The 21,145-nt window shown below is 42.3% G+C and overlaps 1 protein-coding gene across 1 annotated transcript in view; it reads left to right on the forward strand.

Moving 5' to 3' along the window:
- Positions 1-13,731: 13,731 nt before the first annotated feature.
- ACMSD (aminocarboxymuconate semialdehyde decarboxylase) overlaps positions 13,732-21,145 on the forward strand; it is a 65,619-nt gene continuing 58,205 nt past the window's right edge. The window contains exons 1-2 of the mRNA XM_075530068.1: positions 13,732-13,788; positions 20,385-20,429. Coding sequence (XP_075386183.1) covers positions 13,732-13,788; positions 20,385-20,429 — 102 coding nt within the window. The remainder of the gene's footprint in view (positions 13,789-20,384; positions 20,430-21,145) is intronic.

The raw sequence follows: 21,145 nt of genomic DNA on the forward strand, positions 1-21,145 counted from the left end.
CCACAGTAAAATAAATTATCTTTGTACTGTTACAATCATAGACATGAAGACCAACAGATTCTATGTAAAAACCCAGAAAGACAACCTACAGACACTTGATCTTTGAAAAAGGACTAAAACACATTGTGTGTAGGGTGGGGGGGGGGGCGGGGGCGGGAAGATAGCCTTTTCAATAAATGATACAGGAAAAATGGGATCTCCATATGCAAAAGAGTAAAATAGGACCTGTACCTCACACCATGTACAAAAATGAACTTACACTGGATTATAAACCTAACTATAAACCCTAGAACAATGTGGTAGCTGCATAATCTGGTGTCAATTTGGGACTTGAGAGGATTAAGAGTGAAGGGGTGTAGTCTAGTCTGTCATAGCCAATGAGGCCTCTGTGCAGTCATGGCCTTCTCCTGAGAATTCTGGGAACTCCTGGACTTCCTCCTTGGATGCTGGAGACATTTCTCTCTCTGCTCACTCCCTGAGATGATGCTGTACTGACAGGACACATGACACTATGCCCTGGGGGCTGGAGAAGCCACATGGACCTACCCTGATGCAACCAAACCCCTGGGGACTGGAGAAGCCACATAGAGACCCCTGCCAGTGCTGAGATGCTTACAACGCCACTGGATCCAAAGACTTTCTACCCACTGGCCTGTGATCGTCCTGCATTTGGTATCATTGCATTTGTCTCATGAAGAGGACATTATATTTTGGTATCAGACATATGGGCTAATACAGACTTGTGGGCTTGGACTGGAGTGTGCTGGGATGTTTTCTCAGTATTCAATTGCTCTTGTATATAAACCCCTTTCTTATACACATATGAGTTTCTAGTCTACCCACACTAGCACACGCCATAAAGACCATCAATGAAGAAATAGGGAGAAACTTAAGGCCCCTAATACAAGCCATAAACACATTATCAAGCCCAATGAAAAATACCCACATTATAGAAGACAAAATAAAGGACTGGGAACTTCTTCTTCCCCCCCCCCCCCCTGGACTGGGAACTTCTGAAGGTATGACATTTATGTACGTCAAAAGACTTTATCAAAAGAGTTAAAAGAGTTACACACAGATTGGGGGAAAATATTTTTGAATGAGCAATCATATAAAGGGCTAGTTTTAAAAATCTATAGAAAAATGATTACACCTTAATAAGAAAAATACAAATAACCCAATGAAAAATGGCCATAGGACAATTTACTTTAGACAATTTACTAAAGATGACATCCAGGCATCCAAAAAGCATAAAAAGTAATATTCACATTCATTAGTCATAAGAGAAATAAAAATTAAAACAATGAGAGACCTCACACCAACACTTTAGCAATTTTTTAAAAAACAAAATAATTTTAGTTGTTTTATTGGAATATAATTCACATATCAAACAATTCAAGAGTTCAATCATATTAAGAAGAATTGTGTAATCATCACCACAATCGACTTTAGAAAAGTATCCTTTTTCACCCGATGCCGGGGACTTAGGTGGAGAGCAAAAGTTTTGAGAATGATGAGGGCAATGAATGTACAGATGTGCTTTACACAATTGATGTATGTATGGATTGTGATAAGAGATGAATGAGCACCTAATAAAATAATTTTTTAATTATCTGTTTTCATACTCATTGTTGTTAGCTCTCCATTTTCCCTTAATCTCTCCTGCCATGCCCGTAGTTATTATTCATTTAGTTACTGCCTCTATAGATTTACCACTCCTGGATTTCATGTACAGAAAACCATATGAAACAAAACCAAGAAGTAAACAAATAATCAAAAACAGCTAACAATGACAAAATAATAGAAAAACCTCAACAAAAAAGCAGAAACTATTAAAACTGGAAACGACTTTAAAATGAGTCAAAAGGGAGACCAAATGAGAAAGTGTTACATGTTACCCTAACTACATCTGCCATCATGGACTTTACAATGTTCTGTCTGATAACAAGTCTGTTCACATCCTGGGACGATGGTCACAGGGGATTGATTCACTTCAAGCTTCATCCAGGTAGGAACCCTAACAATGGATTTGGGGATTTTCACTTTTGTAAAAACTTCCATTTTTTGGTGGGTAAAAACCTCAATTTAGAAATCCAAAAATAAATTTGAAAAGCAAGAATCTCCTTTCTAATGACAAAAGGCAATTTTTGCTTTTCTTATTTAACTGAGATTTAATCTGGAAAAGAGAAGCATTTGTAGAATAATTAGTTCAAGTTCATCTCAGTTCTCAAAGACCCTTCAAAGCAATGATTCTTAACCTTGGCTGCATATTGGAATCAAAGGGGGGGCGGGAGAAGTGGGTGGGGAGGAGCAGAGTTTAAATCCTAGTATTCAAGCACCCTACCAGTGGATCTAACTATCTCACTTTGTCCAGGACTGGAGTGTTTTCTAAGACATGGACTTTTCAGTGCTAAATCCTACAGAGCCCCTCTTTCTAAATAGGGTATTACTCCTTTAACTGCATGAAACACAAGCTAAACTCCCTGCCATCGATTCATAGTGATCCCACAGAGCAGGATGGACCTGTCTCTGGGTTTCTGAGCCTGTAAACTCTACAGGAGCAGAAAGCCCATTCTTTCTCCCACTGAGCAGCTGGTGTTCTGAATCGAGGACTTTGCAACTAGCAGCGATGAAGTGCAGCCCCAACCCCTACTCCGTCAGGGCTCCTTTTTTATTGACCAAGGGGTGGGTTTGGACAGCTCTAAGCACCCCTTCCGCCCTGGTTTGGTCCTGGCATGGGAGCGAGGCCTTTGCAAACAAGGACTAACCTTCCCTAGACCTGGGAGGTGCTGCTTTCAGATCATTCAAATGGAAGGAGTCTCTTTCAGGAGCAAAAACTTTGTTGCTTTCAAGACTTGTCAGGCTGAAGAAATGGGGCCATCTGAAATCATATTTATGTTCTATTAATAAATCTGGGGCTCTCGTGAGGCACCCAGTAAGTTTGATTAACATTCTTTCAAACAATTCCTGAACCCCAAGTGGCAACGTCCTTACTTGTAATTCAAAGTCTAGCATGAGTCCTTGTTAAATGGTTGCCTGGAGATAGGATAAGCATCAAGTCCCCATCTTCTCGCACAGCACACCATTATTTCCTAAGCCATCTTTCTTCGGGGGTCTACGTCTCTGAGAGGAGACTGCCACCCTTGCTTGTTTAATGTCGCAGGAAGGAAAGAACCTTTCTGACCTACTTCTGCAAAGAGAGACTGCTCCGGTGGTTCCAGCTCCCCTCAGGCTTTTCCCTCGTGAACGTGAGCTCCCACACAAGATCTGACAATGGAAAGGAAGGTAAACCCAAGACTAGCTAACTACACACATGGCCAGTCGATTCTGCGGCAGGGGAGGTCAGCACTCACTATGGGGAGTCGGCACAAGGTGCCAAGGCAGCGATGTCCCTGAGAGGGCGAAGAGAATTGAAGCCCGCTTAGACAAATGCAATAGCATACGCACTCTCCCAACAGCAGTGACGCCTAACAATAACATGCGAGCAGACACGCAGGCAAATGTGTTTGCTAAATAGTGCGAGTGGTGGTATGGGAGCACATCCTGAACATATAAGGTCAGGAGAGTTCTACATGTGTGCTTGCAAGCGATGGGCTTACCCGCTCACTGCCATTGAGCCAATTCTGCCTCAAAGGCACAGAGGAGCAGAGCTGTTGCTGGTGTGAGTTTCTGATACCGGAGTCTCGGCAGGAGGAGACAGTCTCCGCTCTCCTCTGCAGAGGGGCTGGTGGTTTCCAACTGCCGACCCTGCGGTTAGCAGTCCAAGTCGCCAGATCCACTCCATCATCACAGCTCCCAATCCTTGCACTAGAATTTCACTACCAAATCATGGAAACATTTAGACAAAAATGCTCAAATGTGAAGCGATTGTTTTTGAACCCACCCTTCAGCTAGGGGCACACAGTTCTCATGGTGGTGTTTCCTTTTCTAACCCTCCCCCCAAACTCTGCGCTCTTCAAAGAAGTAACACCAAAACAACAACATCTGGGCACCCTCGAGGGACCCAAAGTGTGTTTCTTTAAAATTCTTTTCCTTTAGTTTTGGGAACAGAAAGAAATCCTAGAAGACAAGATCAGGGCAGAGGGTGAATGGCATAAGTTTCCCTGTGAAATTCTCATAGGTCAACCCATGCTTCCCTGAGAGAATGAGAAAGCGCGTTGTCGGGATGGGGAAAAATGTCCTCAGTCAACCTTTCCTGGCCTTTCCCGCAAAAACAGTTGTGATAGTTGGGTTGATTGTGCCAACGAGGCCAATGGGAACATGTGGATACAGTTTGGTCGGGTCGTAGCTTGATTGGAGGATGACCGAAATAAACGAAACAGCCGGCATCCCACATCTCTCTTGTTCCTAGTGATCAGACAAGTGTGATCAGAACTGCTTTAGCTAGTTCTCTGCCTTAACCTGTGTGCTGCACTACCTGTGGACCAAGCCAGCCTGTGGATCCTGTCGCTAGAGCTTGAGACTCCTTTGAGACCTGCTTCTCCATGTTGCTGGTAAGTATTTGGCTCGAACTTGAGGCTGGTGGATCCTGTCGCCATGCCTGAGTTCTAGATCTCATCAGGGCCTACCTCACTAAATTCCCAAGCTACTTACTGATGCTGACCAATCCTGCTGTTTGCTGCCTGCGGGCAGACTACCTGTCTTGTCTGAAGGAAGACTCCAATGTCTGCTTCCCTCACCTTGGACCTGGCAGCCCACTTGAGTCAAGTCATCTAAGTCTAGTATGTACACTGTTCCATGAAAGTGAGTTGTACTGAGCCCTTGTACTGCTGTGTGGACTAATTAGCTGTTATATTCCTTGTTCCTGTATATATATATAGATAGATATAATAGATATTATATAATATATATATAAAATCATAAGTGTCCTGGTTTTATTTCTCTAGAGAATCGCGCATACCACAACACTGCAGTTTTCAATTTTCTTCAAAGTTCTCCCTAATAAGATTTCAAGTTCATCACATGTTATTTGAGAAAATTTATGAAGATTACCCTTTTTAAATTCCAAGAACAGTCACCTAACCCATTTTAGTTGCCTTGAATTTAACTAAGAGGATCCAGCAGAACCCCCTTGGAAGTCGCTATTTTGATTGGACCTTCTTTTGTGTGTAGAATGGGGTGCTATGGGGAGAAACCCTAATGAAACCTAGTCAAGTGTATTAATGAGTGAACTTGTCTGTAGCTAATGCAGAGACAGACATGTTTAGACATGTTTTGTTTAGAAAAAATCCATGCATGTATGACTTTTAAAACTTACCTTCATACATATAACAGAGCTTAGGAAATAGGATTGCAGAAACTACTTGGACATTGGGTATTAACTCCTGGACTTGAAGGCAACGTATTCCAGCCTCAAGCATCATCTAGGTCAAAAAGCAAAACATAGTTAATAAAGACGACATTCTACATCCACTCTGATAAGTAGTGTCCGGGGTCTTAAAATTTGGCAGGCAGCTGTCTAAGAAGCCACTGTTGGTGTCTTCACGTCTAAATCAAAGGTGTACAACGTAAAATGAAACCTCAAGGACGGCCACAGGACTAATGATCGACGGGAGCCATAACCCCCTCTATGCCGAGACTACAAGAACTAGATGGTGCAGCTGCTACTTCTAACCACTCTGACCAGATCCACGACACAGAGCTCCAGGTAGAAAGCGTTTTGTTGTGGTTGTTTTGTTTAAAGTAGAATGAAAGTCAACGTGAGAAAAAGAAGAGAATAGGGAGGAGAGGGTAGCGAGAGGAGGGGACCAGTGGACTAAGAGGACCACTGACTGATGGCATCCAAATAAAGATGCAGAGGGCAGAAGCATACCGAGCTCCATGATTGGCAGGATTGGGGGGTTGGGTTTGTTAAAAGCATGTAACTCCCAGTTAATCCTTCAGGCACCAACTGAATTCACATAGCTACTATAGTTAAATAGCCATCATCTCACTACTTCCTTTTCTGTGAAAGAAAATAGCTCTACTTCCATTTGGAACAGACTCCCCTTAGACCCGGAGAGCTGATGTGAAATTTGGGCTGTCTAGGCTGGAAGGAAAGCCCTAATTCTACTGCAGAAACCTCTGGGCATAGACAGCCGAAGATTGGAACTTACTCTATTTTCAACTTAGTTTGTGCTGAAATGTGATAAAATCAAACAATAATATCTCCATAATTACTTGCTTTCTGGCTTTTGATTAAATTGATTGTCCACTCAATTACCAATGCAGTCAAGTACACATTATTTCAATGTCTTTCACTTAGAAATGCTGCTTGTCAATAGTGAAATAAACCTTTATTGAAACTATACGAAAAGACAAAATAAAGCATGATGGGCATCTTCCCTGCTCTAACCCTACTTTGATGATTTGACTAAGGGTAATGTTATCTGTTTTACATTGTATCAGTGGTTCTCAAATGTCTGTCACAGGATGCCCAATATCCACTGCAGTACACTCAGATACAAGTCTTGGCCATTACAGAGGAGAAGAGAGTGTTACAGAGGAGAGCTATTCCACTGGGCTGTCTGGCTTTGATCTTTATGGACACAATTCACCAAGCCTTTCTTTCATGGCACTTCCCTGTGGGTTCAAGCTGGCAACCTGTAGGTACGTAATCGAGCACAAGACAGGGGCTTCTTAGCACCTCATGATACTCAACATTGTACACAACGTGACTGTGATTATATGGATTAGATCTGTGATTATAAGTAAAAACTTATATACTTTAAAAATATTGACATATTCACTTAGAAACAATAACCCAATTGTAGTAAATAAGATTTCTATGAAAAGATGACCATAATTCCCAAACAAAAAAATAACGTGGACTAGGTTCTATAATTTGCCAAGCTCTTTAATGTCCACCTTAGTAGAAGTTGAGTGGACTCTCACATCTGCCTCTGCACTCCACCTGTTGGGATGTATTGCTTCAGGTTAAGAATGTCAATGTCATCAAGGGCCACACAAATATGTAGTAGAAAAAGTGAGAACCGTTACAATGCTTTCAGATAATTGTTATATTTTTCTTTGGTACCACACCAAAACCTAATAAGTAGTAACTTCTTAAAGATTAGTTGCAGTGTGCCAAATTCTATGCCATTGGATAAAGTAATGACTCCTCATTGAGAATTTCCTTATTCGTTGTCATAGTGATAGTGAGGAGCCCTGGTAGTGTAGTAATTACAAGTTGGGGTATAATTCACCTGGTTGGCGGTTTGAAACCAGCAGAAGCTTCTTGGGAGAAAGACTGGGCTTTCTACGGTTACTGTAAACAATACAGACTTAGAAACCCCCTGGGGGGTGGGTCACTGTGAGTCAGCATTGACTCGATAGCAGTGAGTTTTTTTGTTGTTGCTTTTTAGGTGAACCACAGTTGTACATAACCTGTAGAGAAGTGAATGAATTCTGGGTTCCCACTTAATTCTAGCCCCAAGCCAAGAACATTTAGTTCTTATGACATGGCCCTGCTTGCAACACCTCTTCATGAAGAGATCACTGAAGATCACTGAAGATCAGAATGCCGCAGCAAAGTGTGATGAAGAAACCAGATGGAAGCTTGCTATCAAAAAAAAAAATAGTGTCTGGGGCTTTAAAGGCTTGTATTCAATCAAGCCACCATCTAAGTGAGAAGTCAATTAAATCCACGTGGAAGAAGCACACCAGTCTATGTGATCCAAGGATTATATGGTGGTTACAGAATTTCATGTCAACTTGATAAATAGAGTGAAGGGGTGGAGTCCAGCCTGTCAATCAGGTCACAGCATGATGATGCTTCCTTGTGGGTGTAGCCTTCTCAGGAGGATTCTGGGAACTTCCTTTCTTTCTCCCTGAAGCCAGGTCACACACACTCTCTCTCCCTTCCTCCTCCTGTAGACAAGCCATGTGGAGCTGCACTGAGACCTGAGCGAGCCATTGGGTGGAGAGCTGCTGAAACAGCCCTGTGATGCTTCCACTGCCACTGGCTCTACGAGACTTTTCAGTAACCGTCTGTGATCTTCCTGCGTTTGGCATTGTTGCAAGTGGCAACGCCAGTCTGAAGGGGAACTCATAGACGAGTATCGGGCATATGGGCTAATATCAGATTTATGGACTTGATCCGGACGGGGTTGGGATGTTTTCTTAATATATCATTACTCTTTGATATAAAACTCTTTCTTACACATATATGAGTGTTCAATTAATTTGTTTCTCTAATAACCCAGCCTAACACAGATTGTAAATAATACAATCCAAATCCAAACAGAGGGAAAGGCATCAGATCTTACATTTTGAACACCGTATCCTTTGCAGAAGGATGACAGTAGAAGGCCCAAATCCACTCGCAGGCTCCCCACATTGCTGGAGGGCTTGATGAGGCCATGAAGCTAGTGGAGGCAAAGTCAAGGACAAGCAACTTCTTGTCACCAAACGCTCCTTGTCACCAAACTGGGCCATCTGGTCAAGAACATGAAAACCAAGTCCCTGGAGGAGAAAGATCTGTTTTCCCTCCCATTAAGCAGCCTGAAATCATCACAATATTCTTGGAAATGTCCCTCAGGATGAAGTTTTGAAGATCATGCCTGTTCAGAAGCAGGTGGGGTTGAAGTAGCAGACCAGATCTAATGCTTTCTAATCCATTGATCACTCTCTTATTTGTACATCATAAAGTGAGGACGTGCTTTAGGTGGGGTCAGTTTCTCATTGGAGAAGGGAGAGGGGAGAGTGAGAGAGGACCCAATAGTCCCTGCCATGTGGCATTGTCTTATGGCCCAGCGTTATGGTGGACATTTCTACATTGGTGTTTGGCGAATTCCAGGGGATATTCAGGACCCAGAGAAGGCAGGGATGTGTCTTTCTCTAAGAAGGTGATTTTACATCTGTTGGTGGATAGAACAGGGGCAGAAGCAGGGGTGGGTGTGGGGAGGAAGAGGGAGATTTGCCCTTTGAGAAAACCCTTAACATTGTTTATATGGACCTCTAAGGGGAGAATCCACCCTGTACTGCATTGCTAATCATGCATTTTTTGACCTAGTTTCTTTTCTGTCCTTTGTGACCATGGCTTTGTATTATAGGCTACATGAATTTTAGATTTTGTCTTTTCAACATGTACAATATTCTCCATAGGCCACATCAGAAGGATCTGATTTAGAAAATCCAATGAGTGGGTTTACCTTAAACACACCTGTTGCAGATTAAATGAATTGATCTACAGCTTTGGACTTAAAGCTGAAACACCCTTACTGTGAGACGATGATGACGGCTATCCCAAGGTCATGGATTTGGAAGTCATTGGACTTCAGTTCAAGCCTCTTGTTCTTGAGGTTTCCCAATAATAGGCAACTTAAGAGCACCATATTTTTTAAAGACCTCCATATATTTGCCACTTTTGTAGTTTTTTAGCTTTTTGTGACACATCTTAGTTCTGCAGACATAATTCTGCTATAGTTAATGAGCCTTATTGAAATTTGTGCCTTGCGTCTAACCCTCATTGATTTCTTAAACAGGATTCAGTCCCTTACACTTTTGTATGTGTCTCATGTATTTTAGTCTAAAGAGCATTCCTATATATGAATATTTTCCATATCGCAATATTATTTTAAACTCCTCAGCATTGGCTAGATTAATTGTACTATTATTAGAATTCCTCAAGATCCCATGGAAGTTACTTATATTGTCTCTCAAAAGAAGCTGATAATGCTGTCATTAAAGTACACCAGGGACATATATAAACCTTATACATATGAATGGATTTTAAGTTCCCACTTCATTGCAAGCCCTGATTTAAGAACAATTAATTATTGATGCTTACCCTCATGAAGGGATCACTGAAGATATAGGTGCTATAGAATAGTACAGGAAAGGAATTAGATGGTGCCCAGCAGTCAGAAAGAATAGTGTCTGGTGCCTTAAAAGCATGTCTTAAAACAAGCAGAGTCAGCTAAGTCTGCAAAGAAGAAGCACACCAGCACGTATGAGTCAAAGATTGTAACTAATAAAATCAATGATCAGAGGTGGAAAATACATTAGAGCTTAAATTCTGAGCACCCAGGTATGGATGACAGTGAAAGCCCCAAATCCATCTGCAGAGTCCCCATATGGATAAAGCCTCAGTTGACTCCCACAGACCAATGTGAATAATCTTGCCCTCAGACAGAGTCCAATGGGGAAGGCATTACCTCCACGCACTTGATAAACCTATTCTGAAGATCATACCATAACAACAACAGCAAAACAAAAAGCTAACATCATACCACCCAACTAATCTTCCCCATATCCCCACTCCGGTGTAGCTGTCTCTCCATGTCCTCCTGAGCTAATCTTCCACTTGTTCTCAAGTCCCTATCAATCCATGTGCTCCAGTCTCCCTCTCACCATGCTCTCCTGAACTAATGTTCCAGCTGTTTTCCAGTTTCCAACTCTCCATGTTTCCTGAGATCATCCTCGCCATGTTTCGCCTGTGCTGTAGTCTCCATCGCTCCATATCTTCCCGAGCTAACCCTCGACCTACACTCTTTTCTCCAACTCCCCTGGGCTAACCTTCTACCTGTACTCTGGTCCCCAATACTCCTTACCCCCAAAGCTAACCTTCCACTGGCACGATAATCTTCATCATTCCATGTCACCTCGCGTAGCTCACGTCCATTTATAATATGATTTGTATGTGGCGAGAAATGTTTGTGGGAGATTCATTATATTTTAATTCCATTTTCCACAATTTTTTGTCCCTTCGTATGTAAAAATGGGATACTAATAGAATAGAAATTGGGGAAGAATAAATCTGATTCTTCCCCAATCTTCCTCCACCACCTAGATGCTGACATGTAATATTCCTAGTTAATCTTGCGTTAATTTCAGGTGTGTCATTGTGCGAAGATGTATAAAATATAATACTATTTGTTTTTCTGTAATATACCTCAATTGTTAACAAATGTCCATGCCTTTGGGTGGCAGAAACTTAATCTCAATTTTTTTCAAGGTTTCCTACACATTTACTTGAGGTTTTGTGCAAATTGGGGTGGAGGTAGGGGATTGTTGATAATAAAGAGTTCCTGGATACAAAAATGGTTAGCACTTGACTTTTAGCCAGAAGCCTGTTGATTCAAACACATCCTGAGGTACCTTTAAGGAAGGGTCCAGTCCTTTGCTTTTGAAGGTCACAGCCTTGACAACCCTGAAGGACAATCCTACTCTGTATGTATGGCGTCACCATGACTCAGAATGGACTATGGCAGCTGGTCATGAAAGTAGCAATCAGAATATAAAAACTCATGACTAACACTTATATGTCACTGACTCTCTGGCAGGCATTGATCTATGTGTCTTCCATGCCTTCCTCCAGTTAATTCTCAAAATAGCCCAAGGTTCTACTATTATCACATTTTTACATATGAAGGGACTTCAAAAAATGTGTGGGAAATGGAATTAAAATATAATGGAGTTTTCCCACAAATTCTTAAGTTCCCTCATACAAGGAAGGGGTATGCAGAAAACTATGTAATTTGCCCAAGAAAACAAAGTTCCTAAATCTGATGCTGAATTCCAAGCTCTAAATCAGGGGTGTCAACCTGGCAGCCGCGAGCCGCATGCGGCCCCCAAGGTAAATTCTTGTAGCCCGTGAAGCTCTGAAATAAAATTAAAATAGAGAAAATTGTTATGAAGAAAATAGCGCTGACATCTCCCCAGCCAGCTTCTGGCAGACCCTGGTTTCTCTCCCCTCTCCCCTCTCCCCTCTTCCTTCTCCCCTCTCTCCCTTCTCCCTTCTCCTTTCTTCCCTCTAAAGTAAAAAAAAAAAAGAAAAGAAAAAAGAAAATAGCGCTTAGGGGAGATGGAGGCAATACCGCACACACAATTCCCTTGTTAACCCTTTAACTACTGAAGACGAGTCTACATGTGGCCCAGTGCCTTTCCTGGGGGCCTGTGGACTTGTCTAAATGTGCTGACTCAGTTCCCGTGACGTTTGGAAGTGATATGTCTGCCACTCTCAGTGTCACGTTAATGTAAACAGATCCCAATAACGAGAGGGTTAAAAAGAGCACTCTGGGTTGTGCTGTTATGAATCATACCTCACGGCAGCGCTAGTGAACATTTTTAGAGGGAAGCCATTAAGATTGTGCATCACGTTTGTCAGTTGTCCAACATTTTGTGCTTTTTTTCATTTTGTGATTTTTTATTAGTTACTTTTTTATATTTTCCTGTCATGACGTAAGATAACTGAAAACTAGTAGGAGGAAAGCACTGGCAAGTTTTGGGTAAAAAAGAATAATTTAATTTTATAAATACATTAAATAAAATAAATGTTTAAATAAAAGCAATTATATAGTGTTTTAATTATCCTATCCATATTCCTGAATCCTCACTTCAAAATATAAATTTTTTAAAATTTGTAAATGTGATGAGGCCCGCGTGAATCTTACCTGTTGCACCAAATGGCCCACGTTTTAACTGAGTTCGACAGCCCTGCTCTAAACCATTATCCGAGGTCTCCTCAGATGCAATGCATTCCCAGCAGAAGGTGGTATCTGATTTGGGTCAGTCTCTATATTGGCATTTGCTGAGACAACTTCCTTCCAGCATCAGTGCACACAGGTCCCTGCTTCCTCATCCCTCATCCCTCCCTGCATGATTCCTTCATGACTGGATTACTTTCGGTGATACTATCCTCCTTTGGGGTCACCCTGTAAGTCTTTTTCCATTCTGAGCTTCAGGCATCATACTGACCCATCTGAAGCATCTCTGTCCAAGGGCAAAATTCACCCACTTCCTGCCTCCTGAACCCTGAGCCGTAATCCCATGATTTCTGCTTTCTGCCCTAGCTTTCTGCCTTTGCTAGACTCCTCTAAAACCTTTCAATGGCTCCTGTCTTCATTTCCCTACAACTAGGCTGTATACAACTACCATAGTGTACGGATCCTTTTATCTCTCACTCAGCCTCAAGTCCTCCTCACATGGCGATTCCCAGTAAATGTTAAATAGATGAATCCTGAAAGGCAAAGGAGAACAGCATGCATGAAGAATGTATGAAGAATGACCCCTTTCTATGATTTTAAACTGAAGCTGCAACATCCCCCACAACTTTCTTAATATGCTAAATTTTTGTGAGCAAGCCAGTTTCTAAATATGGTCCAGGCATAACTACCGCACATACTTGTGTATAAGCCAAATTTTTCAGCACAATTTTAATGCAGTTTTGTGGTAAAATTAGGTGCCTCAGCTGATATTCAGGTCGGCTTATTCTCAAGTATATATGGTAACTTAACAAGATCCTAGAAGTATTCCATTTGTTTGCCACTGAGGAGTAAAACCAAGGGTATGAAGAGGCAAATCAGGAATCACTTATTTTTCTTTAAAAATCCTTCTGTACTGCTCTGTTTTCACCATATGCATGCATTAACAGAACTAAAATGAAATATACAAGTAAAAATTAAAAATTTTGTCAGCTTTGGACTTGGCGGGACTCCAAGTGCCCTGCAGTACTTTGCAGCTCACTGAGTTGCAGACAGTCCACTTTTTCAAGTTAGTTTTGTGCCCAGAACCCAGATTACCAATGAGTTGTTTACCCCAAGTCAGGCTAACCAAGAAGCAGAACTTTGAACTTGAACAAAGCAGTTTCAAGGGACCAAGGCTGAGCCAAGCGGGTCTGCTGACTGCTTCCTGAAGGGAAGGCCCAGAGGAACAGAGTGGCTCAATCCATTGACCTCATGGTTTTCGTGGGGGATCGATTCCCATCGTAACTTTTTTCCTCAGATTCTCCTTTTTGCCGATCCTGTGGAGATGAAAATTGACATCCATAGTCATATCCTACCAAGAGAATGGCCAGATTTGAAAAAGGTAATGGAAATTTATTTGCTGAATTATTTCCAAAAACCTCTCTGGGTTAAAAAAAGTATCTCTATTATTGACAATTCTCTTCTTTGGGAAATTAGAAGTTACCTTTCTCTATTTTGAGGGAAATTTAAAATTACTTGGTAGCTCTGATTTTCCCAATTTTTAAGAATGATGTTTATACTTATTTTGAAAGAACTGTGAATAAAAGAAATGTGTTCTCAAAATCCCATTTTTCTCCTCAAAGGAAGGTCTTTAAAATTTCTGGATCCTTTAAGACAGGAAGTTTTACTTCCATTTAAACCACATATTCAGCTGTTGGGTAGCTGTGTGCCAGCTACAGGATGTAATGTTGCAGCTTCAAGTAAGAGACTTGTAATGGAATGGGATGGGATGGGTTTCTGGGGCTTCTCAGACATTTATCTATGTTTAAATCAAGTTTGAGAAGCACCAAAAAAAATAGCATTGTGGACTTCCCCCCCCCCCCATTTTAGGACATTATCTGAAATCATCCTTTTGGACATTATCTAAGATATAAATCCTTATTATGAAAAATTAGGGAGTGGGTGAATTAAAAAAAACACACACACTCCAAATGCCCCCAAAGTGTATTCTGTGTTTTTCCCAAGATGGAAAGGAAATGTCCTTCTGTCACTAAGAACTTTTTCTTGAATTTGCAGAGGAAGGTGAGGAACATCAAAGGAAATGACCAATGGTTTGAGGTTTACTTAGGGTGAGCATGAGTGTATGGAGTTACGTATCAGGCTCTGAGGAGCACTGGTGGCACTGTGGGATAAGTATTGGGTTGCTAACATAAAGGTTGGCTGTTCAAACCCACCAGCCACGCCAGAGAAGAGAGATGAAGCAGCCTGCTCCCGTAAACATTTACAGTTTCAGAAACCCTAAGGAGCAGTTCCACTCTGTCTTGTGGGGTGACTCCCAGTCTGAAGCAACTTGAGGACAGCGAGTTTATCAGGTTTTACCCAGTCTTTCACACCATTGATAATGTTTCATGTTTTACTATCTCAACTAAGAAAAATAATTAAACCAGACTCTAAGTAAGATAGGGTTCATTGTGCAGGTAAATGAAACCATTTCCTTCTCATAAGTACTTTCTGGGAGCTTTGGTGGCAGAGTGGGTACATGTTGGACTGCCAGCCGCAAGATCAGCAGTTCAACAAAACAGCAGCTCCATGGTCAAGGTTATTGACCTCTGGGAAAGCGTCACAGTGTTAGAAACCCACAGGGGAAGTTCTACTCTGTCCTATAAGGTTACTATGAGTCAACCCAATAGCAGTGAGGGTTATTTCTGAGGTATACTTTCTGGGAGAATGTTAATCTTAAGTGTTTCATTGTTGTTTAGGAAGGTGGGGGCCAGACCTTCTAGATCAGCGATTCTCAACTTGTGGGTTGAAACCCCTTTGGGGGTTGAAGGACCCCTTCACAGGGGTCGCCCCATTCATAACAGTAGCAAAATGACAGTGATGTAGTAGCAACGAAAATAATTTTATGGTTGAGGGGTCACCACAACATGAGGAACTGTATGAAAGGGTCACGGCATTAGGAAGGTTGAGAACCACTGCTCTAGTTTGAGAATACAAGATCTGGAACCATTTTTAAAGACCTTACTATTAGTAAAAACTGAAGCAATCAAACTAATGCCCCTAAAGGAGATTAAATGCCCAGAGGGGAACTTGCTGTTCTAAATGCTGCCGTGCTGGTCACATCTTATGAAAGTGTAAACAACTCTCTCAAAGTGCAAACCAGATGTCAATCATTTCATGAAAGGAACGCACCAGGGACGTTTAGCGCCTGTTACTTCATGGGTGTACATTTGGAAGTCACCCACCGATGCTTCCTTCTTGTGATGCTCGTCGTTTTCCGCTCATCGTTTCTGAGAGCTCACTGATGACTGGTAGAAGGAACGAGTGAGTGAACTTATTTATAATGCAGGCAAAGGAAGAAAAAGACTATACTCCCTGATCTTGGACTTTTTGAAAAATCTAAGGCACAGATCAAAATTACTCTCCAACCAATAGCATTCATTCCAATCTTACAACTTTCCTCGTTGAGGTTCAGAGACAATCCTCTTGAAAGGTTTAGGGACCTACCATGGTGGTCTCTAATGGGCACTGCCCATTCTACTCTCCCCTAGCCCAGAAAGAGCTGCCTACAGTGGCCCATCCTCCAAGAGGATGCCACAGTAACGAGGGGCTCCAATCGGCATGGCATCCACCTGCTTGTCCAGCTGAGGCACACACAGCAAGAAGTAAGCTAGTCTTACCTAAGGGATTCCTTGCCATTAGAGACTTTCCAGCCCCACCCGTCAGCAGATACAAGGACTATTACTCAGAGAAGAACATGGTTTTTTTTTTCATTCTCGTTAGATTGCTAGCTTGGGATTCAGTCTTAAATTCAGGAATTCTCGTCCCCCAGGGAGGAGGTGATATGTAGATCCTTGTAAAGTGGGTGAACGGAGACATCAGACAATGCAAGACATGACAAAATAATAATTTATAAATTATCAAGGGTTCATGAAGGAGGGGGGAGCAGGGAGGGAGGGGAAAAATGAGGACCTGATGCCAAGGGCTTAAGTGGAGAGCAAATATTTTGAGAATGATGAGGGCAATGAATGTACAAATGTGCTTTACGCAATTGATATATGCATGGATTGTGATCAGAGTTGTATAACCCCCTAATAAAATGATGTTAAAAAATTCAGGAATGCCAGAGTATTTCAGAAAACCCCAAAGTGACTTAAGCCAATGTCCAAGAGAAATACCTTGATTCTGAGGGACACACTCTTCAGATTCTTTGGGAAGGATGGTTATCTTGCTATTAAATTTAGGACCCAATGAGATGCTCCACTTGGGGTGGCTACAATTCCTTCTGCTTCCCGGTAGCTCCATTTATAGCAACCGGCTCCCCGCAAATCCTTCCACCAAGTAGGTCCACAAAGGACGTTATCACAGAGCCATTGGAACCTGCTGTGAACCCACAGTCCGAGTAAGCCAGTGATTAAACAACTAGCAGAAACAGTTGTGTGTTTTCCAGCTAGAATGAATGAAGTGACTGAAAGTAGATCTACATGATGCTGGGCCCCCCTCTCCCTCCCTTTCTCATTTTCAGTCAGAGAAAACGGCGAATAGAAGAGACATGAACTATAACAGATAGTCTTTTGTCTTGAAATTGCTCCTCAATTAGGAAAGTATTATTTTAAAGCATCTGTCTTTTAAAAATATATCCCTTAAAAAACTTTTTTAAAATATTAAAATAAATCCTTTAAAATTTTCTCCTAATAAAACAATTGAAAGAATAAACTGATCAACATATAACCCCCTCCCAGGGGGACGAACAACAGAAAAGTGAGTGGAGGATAACAGAGGACAATGTAGGATATCAAAATAATCATCTATAACTTATCAAGGGTTCATGAGGGAGGGTGGGGGTAAAAAATGAGGAGCTGATACCAAGGGCTCAAGTAGAAAGAAAATGCCTTGAAAATGATGATGGCAACATATGTACAAATGTGCTTGACACAATGGATGAATGTATGGATTGTGATAGGAGATGTAAGAGCCCCCCCCAAAAAAGTAATAAAAAATTAATAATACAAGATGTAAATAGGAAATAAAGAGCAAACCTGTACTACTGTTTTAGAAGATGACGTCCCTTTGAGATACTATCTGCTTCCCTCCCCTGACTGATGACCTCCCTTCCCTTTAAAATATTAACAGACACACCCCCATGACCTTGACCTCCTCCCTGAAATGAAGAAATAGAAAAGCAGAGTCAGCACACCTGGGCTGATGATTAACTGATGATGGAAAGCCACTGAGATTTGAGATGCAGAGGCCTCTTCTCATTTTCTCTTGTTACTCACGATTTTGGTCAGAGTTTCAGTTAGGATCTTTGTAAAAGAACATCTGTCCTAGGGGACGGAGGAGCGCTAGTGGCATAGAGGGTCACCTTTCAGCCCAAATAGAGGCCTACAAGAGGGACAAACACACCCATGAAGTACCCACGTCTCAGACCAATCCACTCTGAGAGACTGATACTGACAGCTTGAGGAGACATGGATGTGCTCTGTAAGTTTCCACTTAAATGAATAAAGCACAGGAGCAACAACTAAAGGGAGACATCAGTGACTTCAAGATGTGGACAAAATCAAGTATTTTCTCCATAATTTTATCTAATTTTTTTGAATTCATGCTATACAGGAAGGAGTGCCCTTTATATTGTGACTCGGTACAAACATTTGTATGACACTTGAAGAGTGATGATGTGATTCATCGTCACTGTTGTTCTTGTCGTTAGGTACCACCAAGTCTGTGCCAACCCAAGAGAAGCGATGCACAAAAGAACAAAACACTGTCTGGTCCTGCACCTTCCTCGCAATGGTTTCCTTGCTTGAGCCCATTGTTGCAGCCTCTGTTAGTGCATCTCATTGAGGGCCTGCCTTTTTGTCCAAATCACCCTCCTTTAACAGGCAGGAGGTCCTTCTTCAGGGGCTGGACTCTCCTGACAACATGTCCAAAGTATGTAAGACCAAGTCTCTCCATCCTTGCCTCAAAGGCATGCTCTGACCACACTTCTTCCAAGGCAGATTTGGGTGTCCTTTGGCTGTCCGGGGTGCTTTCAGTATTCTTCCCCAGCACCACAATTCAAGCGTGTCCATTCTTCTTTGGTCAAAATCACTACTGGAATTTTTATGTAAAAACGGATTATTTATGACAAAATAACAATGTATAGATTACCAGGGGCACATGAGGGAAGGGGGAGCAGGGAGGGAGGGGGTAAAAAAGAGGACCTGATGCAGAGGGCTTAAGTGGAGAGCAAATGCTTTGAGAATGATTGGGGCAGGGAATGTGCAGATGTGCTTTATACAATTGATGTATGTATATGTATGGATTGTGATAAGATTTGTATAAGCCCCTAATAAAATGTAAAAAAAGAAAAAAATTAAATATTCACTAATCTCATAAAAAAACGGATTATTTAAATTGATGAGCACAATACCGAACAAAATTACTGTAATATTGATGGAAGCTCAATGTCTGAGGAATCAAAAGCCTTAAATACAAAGGTAAATTAAAAAAGTGTTACTACAAAATCATAGAAACCTGTACTAAACAGAAATAGCAAAGCATGAGGCTATTGCTTCTCAACATATCCTCCCCACTTTGTCTGGAGTAAACCCATGCACGCATTGAGTGGAACCATAGTAGCAATACCTTTTGACTCCCCCTCCCTCTCATACATAATGGAAACCAATTTCATGCAACGCTATTTTCTTACTTCATGGGAGACAGCTTCATTATGTTTCCTTCTATTCCATCCCTTTCTACATTAGCTTGGGTTTCTCAGGAAGCAAACTCGAGACAAGGACTTAAACCAGTGCTTCTCCACATTCCTCATGCCGCAACCTTAAATACATTTCCTCATGGTGACCACCACATGGTGACCCCACATGGTGACCCCAGCCATAAAATCATTTCCGTTGCTACTTCATAACTGTCATTTTGCTACTGTTATGAATTGGGTGACACCTGTGAAAGGGTTGTTCGACCCCCAAAGGGGTCGCGGCCCACAGGTTGAGAACCACTGGCTTAAACACAGGTAGTTTATTTTGGAGGCGAGTCCAGGAAACACCAGTCGAAGAGTGAGGGGTGAGCCAGAGGTGCAAGGCAGCCAGTGATGTGTTTACTCTTGAGCCACTGCCTGCTTTCCTAACAGGTGTGCTGGGAGCCAGTCATCTCTGTGTTCTTCAGCCTGAGGGGAGGGGACAAGGGAGGTTTATATGTCAACTCCCTTTGGTCATTGGTTGAGGGCTGCTGGGTGGGGGACATTAATTTCCCCGCTTTTAACTTGCTAGAAGGTCATCCGAACCGATACTAGTGGCAAAAGGGAAGACCTCATCTGAGCCAGGCAGGTGCGGCAGTGGATGAAGGAAGTGGCCAAGAAGGGCTAAGTGGAGGATGTACAAAGGAGACGTCAGCAGCAGCCGTTCCTCACTCCTTTGTCAATATGTCATGCTTTTCCAAATAGCTGGCTCTCTAGCCACGAAATTGATTTCGTGAGCTTTTCAGAATTGCGAGTTTCCGAGAGATGTTCTAAAGACTGACCCTTCCGGTCCGTGCACGCACAGGGGTCTGTGAGAAGTTAAACGGTGCATAGACAAACAGCTTTAACATCCATCCGCATTGAAAAGTGCCATCTATATTAGGAGAAAGATAACACTATCAGTCCTACCACATTCATTTGCTGCTCAAAGAGATTGACTTGAGTGCGGACAAGGTGAGTTAATCCGCATCTAAATAAGAGGATCCCCAGTGGTGCAGTGGTTCCACATTGGCCTGCTAGCCAAGGTCAGCAGTTTGAAACCACCAGACGTTTCTAAGGCCATGAAGAGCGCCAGTTTCAGAAACACCCAGGGGCAGTTCCAGCCTGTCTCCAGGCTCGCCACGTCTATCCATCAAGCTGGATCTGAGAAGGAATCAGATCGTGACACTGGAAGAGGTGGAGATCAGGAACTCCCTGCCATGAGGACATCCCACCTGTTTGCTCTTGAGTCTAATTGTGTGTTTCTCTCCCCCCCGCAGAGATACGGCTATGGAGGCTGGGTACAGCTTCAACACCACAAAGAGGTGAGCACCTCCTAAATGGTCAGCACTGGGACCCACAGGACTCCCTACACCTTGTGCTACTCGCTACAGGCTGGGCCTCCTACAAGCTCAACATGTCTGTCCTCTGCTTAATGTTGTACTAGGCAAGGGAATGGAACCAAGATTTCTCAAAATTATTAGAAACAATGGAGGTAAAATGAAAGAGCAGGGCTTAGGAAGATGAAGCGGTCGTTTGAAAGGCTAAGACTACTCCCCCACCCACCCTACCCAACCCAACCAATTGGGGTATTTATTGCTTTGCCTCCAGGAGGTGACCTGATCCTGTCCACAATATACTACACTTACAAATACACTAAGGCCACATAGTGGCCCCCTGTGGGTTTCCAAGACAGAGTAGGAAGCCCAGTCTAGGGTTTCTGAGACTGTAAATATGTATAGGAGCAGATAAAAAACAAACAAACAAGCTCACTGCCTGTGTTAGTCTGAGTAGACCAGAGAAACAAATCCACAGAAACTCTTATGTGTATAAGAGAGAGCTTTATATAAAGGGTAAGTGTACATGCAGAAAGCATCCCAACCCAGTCCAGTCCAAGCCCATAAAGTCCGACATTAGCCCATGTCTGACACCAATCTACAAAGTCCTCCTAGAAGTCACAAAACACACACAATGATGCCAAATGCAGGATGGTCACAGGCCAGTGGGTGGAAAGTCTTTGGATCCAGTGGCATTGTACGCA

Source organism: Tenrec ecaudatus, chromosome 13, assembly GCF_050624435.1.
Source record: "Tenrec ecaudatus isolate mTenEca1 chromosome 13, mTenEca1.hap1, whole genome shotgun sequence".
Classification (NCBI taxonomy): Eukaryota; Metazoa; Chordata; class Mammalia; order Afrosoricida; family Tenrecidae; genus Tenrec; species Tenrec ecaudatus.